Genomic DNA, 5894 nt, shown 5'->3' with positions numbered 1-5894 from the left:
TTAACAGTTAAGTTACAGGTGACAGTGCTTAAAAAAAAAAGGGAATCTGTTGGTTCAGAAGAGAAAGTGTAATATGTGTTCATGCTAATGGTGTGTAAAGAGATTAGTTTTGCTGATATGCTATAATTCCTGAGTTAATTTAAGAAGTTTAAAAGAGTTGAAGATATGGTAAACGGCACATATGTTTAAAATGTAGAGTATCATATGTGAATATTGTATGTAATATGCAGTACGTATTATTAATATGCATTGTAATTCAAGTTTCTATTGAAATTATTCGTTTAATTGATGGAGACTGTATCTGTTGAGAAGCTATATGTGAGTAATTCTATATTTTATTTGTCTGTATATTGTTTTTCTCTAAAAGAGATATGTTGTTATACTTTTCATTGATATATGAGAATGCAGAAATATTTGCATTAATGTCAGACAATACAGAGACTCAGAAGATATTGCAGCAGCCGTGTTCCTGTGTCTTTTATTGACTTTATATCTCCCCTAATCAGGTGGTTAGGGTACTACACCCGCGCCGGCGCCTTCATGTCATGTAATCGCGCTATACTTCAGCTTCCACACTCACACTCACACTTGGATATGTGCCGAATAATAACACATATTTATCTAGATTAACATTAGAGCGAGCGGCCAAGCCAGACGGATGAGTTCTCCTCATGCTTAACAAATCAAATCCTGCATTTTCTACAGTTTGAAGAAGGCGGTCGAGGCGAGGTGGAGAAAGCATTACCAGCGTAACGAGAGAGGGGGGGCACTAAGGGGATGCAGAGATGTCCCTGCATGTGTATATTACCATTTCTGATTGTTTAAATCATCAGCCCTCGCCTGCCTTGCCTGCCCTATTGCGACGCCTCTGACCATTGGCCTGTGTCACTTTCACTTTCATGTGAAACAAGAGACATTTGTCTTACCTTATATGATGAAACCACTTCACTGATGGGTCTGAATGTGTGACTGACGTGTTTCTGTGAATCTCTGCACACTAAACACACAGGCTGTTTGTCCTCCAGACAGAAGAGTTTGAGTTTCTCACTGTGTAAACTGCAGATCTCCTGCAGATTCTCCTTCAGGAACGACTCACACAAGTTCTTTAACACAAGATTAGTTGGAGGATGATCGTTTGAGGATCTTGTCCTGCAGACGGGACACTCCTGAGTTGTCTTGGTTCTCCAGAACTGTTGAAGACACTCTTTACAGACACTGTGACTACATGATAAAAGAACAGGAGCCTTGAAGATTTCACAGCACACGGGACAAGAAAGCTCTTCAGCAGAAACATTGAGTGAAGCCATTTTCACTGTTTGAGCTCCAGCAATACAAGCTTTACTTTCACTTTCTGAACGACGCTTTTAAAAATGAATCACCTTGAGAATCACAACGATCTGCTGTCTGTCCAGAAACAAATGTCTCAGAAATCCTTCTTGAAAGTGTTTCTGTTCATTCTCCACTGATCGCTGATTCTTTATTGCTTTAGTCAAGAGAGAAGAGAGTGAGTGTGGCAGAAGAGAGGAATAATAAGTGCGTCTCTTCCTGTAAGTGTTGTAAGAGGGTGGAGTTTATGATCACATTTGAGTCAAAGAACAACATCAGGATTTCCTCAGGGTAAAGTTGAACAAAACTTGCATTGAAACTTTATTCATAAAACCTTTTTTCCAAAGTTCCTGTTGATATTCTCTCTGATGCACAAGCTTTGAAAGGGCCAGTTACAACTTAACAAGTTTCTCCCATAATATGTTGATAAAAATATTTACTATACAACCCTTTCCTTTAGTTTTTCCTAGTATTCTTCTCATATAAGTTGTTCCAAACCTGTCTGAGTGTGTTTCTTCTGCTGAACACAGGAGATGATATTTGAATGAATGTCGGTACAGTTGACGGCACACATTGACTTCCAGAGGTTGTTTTTCCTACTATAGAGCTCAATGGAGTCCATCAACTTCCTGCTAAACAACATTCTTCAGAATCTCTTCTTTTGTGTTTGAGTCTTCTCAAAATAAAATCACATGACATGATCTTGAACAACATTAAATAAAACTCAGCGTTTTAGACTTATCATCTTCAGATTTGAAATATAACATGGTCAGACATGTGGGTTTAGCTCTAGTTAATTTCTAGATTAAAACAAGGCCAACTTAAATTTTATTTTCATAAAGATCTTTAATCAAAATAAATTTCTAAAAACTTTACAAAACGTATTATAACTATTTTTTTCATTATGACAATAATTAATTTTGACTACAGTAAACGGCCAAGCGTCTGCTTTCAAATGAGCCACACTTATGCTTTCAGTGCAAAGGATTCATGAAGTGTGTCTGTTTTAGTCTGGATGTGCCATTTCTTGGGATTTCTTCAAAAGCGGGGGCGCTGGCTAACAGGTTCAACAACATTCTTCAGAATATCTTCTTTTGTGTTAAGCAGAAGAAAGAGACTCATACAGGTTTGGACTGGAACAACCTGAGGGTGAGTGAATGATGACAGAAGTCTCTGGCCCTTTAAGGGGACATCTGGTGGACACTTGGGGAAGTGACGGATTTTTGGCCACATTTACAGTTTTTTACAATCACTTAGTTACTATTTTCAGAACCTTGATGCAATTTTTCACAACTCTAGACACAAAACTCACAACCAATGATCAAAATGCACATTTTTCAAAACTCTAACCCTTTTCTCAATTGCTTGGATACAATACACATAAAACTTAGATCATTTGTTCATTCAACAAAAATCACCTGTTCAATATGACACAACTTAACATCAAATTACTTCTATTTCAAAAGGCAATTCACACATTACATTTCAAATGAGTGTCTATTCATTTCCTTACAATGATCTAACTATCAATTGATACAACTGCTCAAAATGATAAGTAACTGTTGCATTACTCTTAATGCATAGTTGTATGGAAACAGACAAACAATCTTCCATGTTTACAGTAAATCATGAACAGTTTGTTCAATGTTTGTTCAATCATGAAAGTTTCAAGATAACGAGATTCCTTGTCACTAATAAGTGTGAAGCATGAACCAATTAGACTACAATACCCATGGATGTAGCCTACAGTAATATTTTACTGTATCATAATGCTTCATCAGACACTGTGTCTATGGTCCCAAATACTGTTACACCTTTTCAGACTATTTACAGTATTGACAGCACTGCACTGTATTCAGGCCCTTGTAATTGCTTGTCCAATTCTGCCAACTCGTTACTAATGATTGAGTGCACTTTGTGGAATGAGTATATAAAGAGTTGATTGGGATTCAATTGCAAGAGCGTAGTGATATGTAACATGGAGCCAGCAGGTGATCCAGGTCACAATGGAGGTCAAGCAGTGGTGGGAGGAAGACGAGGAAGACGTGTTGGTCAAAGGAATGGCAGGGGACAGGCACCCCTTCTGAGAGGTGGTCGTGGGCCTTGTTTGAGAGGTGTGGGGGAACGTGGTAGAGGACAAGACCACAGACCAAGACAGCGGCAGCAACAGCATAGAGTGTCCAATGAAATTCGGGCAATAGTTGGAGACCATGTCATAAATCATGGCATGACAATGACTGAGGCGGCTGCAATGATTCAACCAAACCTCAGAAGGTCAACCGTGGCCTCAATAATCAGAACATTCCGCAATGAGAACCGGTAAGTTATCAGCATGCACTAAACATTATGCTACTCTCAATTGTCAAATGACTGCATACCAACGTGTATCACAGAATAGGTGATGTGACCAAGTGTCTTCTTACTCTAATTTTCCCTGAAGAATTGAGACCAGGCCAAATAGTGGAGGCAGAGGCAAAATTCTAACTGACCAACAGGAGCAGGCTGTGGTCGATTTGGTTCGGGCCAGAAATGATATTCGCCTTACAGAAATTCGCCAGCATATCTTGGACAATGAAGACATGTTCAACAATGTGGGATCCATAAGTTTGCCGACTATTGCACGCATACTGAAAAGGCACCAGGTATCTATAAAACAACTATATCATGTGCCTTTCGAAAGAAATGCAGACAGAGTGAAGCAAATGAGGACTGAGTATGTTCAGGTGAGTTCAGTTTCAAGATGGCTGTTGTAAAAACATTCCCCAAAATTCTACATTGTACAGTATCTCTAAATCTCTTTCCAAAATGTATTTTTAGAGGGTGATGGAGCTGGATGCTGATGACGACCATCACAAATTCATATATTTGGATGAGGCAGGTTTTAATCTGGCCAAGACAAGGAGGAGAGGTCGGAATTTCATTGGCCAGCGGGCAACCATCCAAGTACCTGGACAACGTGGGGCCAACATCACCATGTGTGCGGCTATATCAGAAGATGGTGTGGTGGGACGCAGACCTCATATTGGACCATATAATGCAGCTCTCCTTGTCACCTTTCTTGATGAGCTCGATCAGGTTTGTAGAGCTGAAGGTGTGACCTATGTCATTGTGTGGGACAATGTCAGGTTCCATCATGCTCATGTGGTGCAAGCATGGTTTCAGGCCCATGCACAATTTACCACCCTGTATTTACCCCCATACTCTCCCTTCCTTAACCCGATTGAGGAATTTTTCTCTGCATGGAGATGGAAGGTTCATGATAGGCACCCTCATGAACAAGTCCCTCTTCTCCAGGCCATGGATGAAGCCTGCAATGACAGCAGACCAGTGTCAGGCCTGGATTCGCCATGCCCGAAGGTTTTTCCCAAGATGTTTGGCTAATGAAAACATCCATTGTGATGTAGATGAGAACCTGTGGCCAAATCCACAACAGAGTTGATGACAATGCAGAAGTACAGTAATCACTCATGTTTTGTTTCTAGTACAAGCAAGCAAGAACACTACATTTGATGTTTTACAGTACTGTCTTTTCTTTTCTATTTCATAGATAATTATTTTTGATGATTAGTTTTATAAATAAACCTATGTTGTGATTGTACAGTAGTTTTGCATCAATATATTAAAAACTTTGTTCAATGATTCCACTGTGTCTGTAGTATTCTCTCTACTACTGCAGTACTTTTACAGAGATTTACTGTACATGTAGTACCATAATGAAACCTGTATCACTTATTTTGTTCTACAATATTTAATGATTGTACGAACAATAACACAGTGAAACTATCAGTTGCTTCTGTGTGGGTGATCTATAGTTATGTTTCAATGGTATTTCACAGTAAATTTGTTTTTTGAACCAATGATTGTGCAAGATTTCTTTAAAGGGGTGGTAAAACACATTCTTTTAAAGGCTTGACTGTGTTTGTGGGCTGCACTGTAACATGTGTTCATGCTTCGTTTAAAAAAAAATTGCCTTATTTTTCATATATTTGACCTTTATTCTACACTGCTCTGTCCCTCCTTGTAAAACGGTCTGATGCTTTCCGGGTTGTATGAAGCCAGTCCCTCAAAAATACGCAGTGGGCTCTGATTGGTTAGCTGGCCCAGTGTGTTGTGATTCGCTAAACGCCTAGTGCATGTATGTCGGAAACGTCACGCCCCTTACCGGAGGCTGTGCTTTGGTCAGTGTTAGAAACAACGGCGTCAATAAAACCATATGAGCCCGAATCAGACCCAGAACATTTGAGTGAAGATGATCGAGCAGAACCTGTTCAGTCCTCAAGAGTAAAGACTGCGGATCTATAATGATCGCTACTGAATGGCACTTTAACTTTTGTATTTTTAGAATGATTACAGCCAAATATCTGTCGCAAGAACTAACCCAAAACAAACACTAAGCACTGGCTTTACCTAGTAAGTTAGCCAAATCACACACAGAACCATGTTTAGCATGCCTGTAGATAAACAATACATAAAAGCTCTAATCAAAGAATCATTTACACTAATGCCAGGTTCGCTGTTGAGATTTTAACGTTAGTGTTTGTAATGTTAGGTGTTCGTCGGATAACGTT

At 39.3% G+C, this 5894-nt stretch overlaps 2 protein-coding genes across 5 annotated transcripts in view; one reads left to right on the top strand and one right to left on the bottom strand.

The window, feature by feature from the left end:
* LOC307136217 (nuclear factor 7, ovary-like) overlaps window positions 1–1936 on the bottom strand; it is a 10777-nt gene extending 8841 nt beyond the window's left edge. Inside the window, exon 1 of one of the 4 annotated variants that reach the window (XR_013817753.1) lies at window positions 927–1566. Coding sequence is in view for 2 of the 4 variants with exons in the window: in XM_079833020.1 (XP_079689146.1) it covers window positions 927–1307 (381 nt within the window). In the remaining 2 variants the exon portion in view is untranslated. Of the gene's footprint in view, window positions 1–926 lie in introns of all 4 variants that reach the window. The other 3 variants (XR_013817754.1, XM_079833020.1, XM_079833021.1) reach the window with 3 other exon arrangements.
* A 1368-nt stretch (window positions 1937–3304) lies between these two features.
* Window positions 3305–4960, top strand: LOC307136052 (uncharacterized protein; the record flags this gene model as incomplete). Its single annotated transcript, XM_079832796.1, has 3 exons — window positions 3305–3645; window positions 3767–4049; window positions 4144–4960. The coding sequence occupies 3 exons, from the start codon at window positions 3305–3307 to the stop codon at window positions 4705–4707; spliced, it is 1188 nt and encodes a 395-aa protein (XP_079688922.1). The 3' UTR covers window positions 4708–4960.
* Between the last annotated feature and the right edge of the window lie 934 nt (window positions 4961–5894).

The sequence above is a fragment of the Gobio gobio genome (assembly GCF_949357685.1).
Source record: "Gobio gobio genome assembly, chromosome: 13".
In the NCBI taxonomy this organism is placed as follows: Eukaryota; Metazoa; Chordata; class Actinopteri; order Cypriniformes; family Gobionidae; genus Gobio; species Gobio gobio.
Note: the sequence above shows the minus strand (reverse complement) of the source record. Positions and strands in the feature narration are given on the sequence as shown.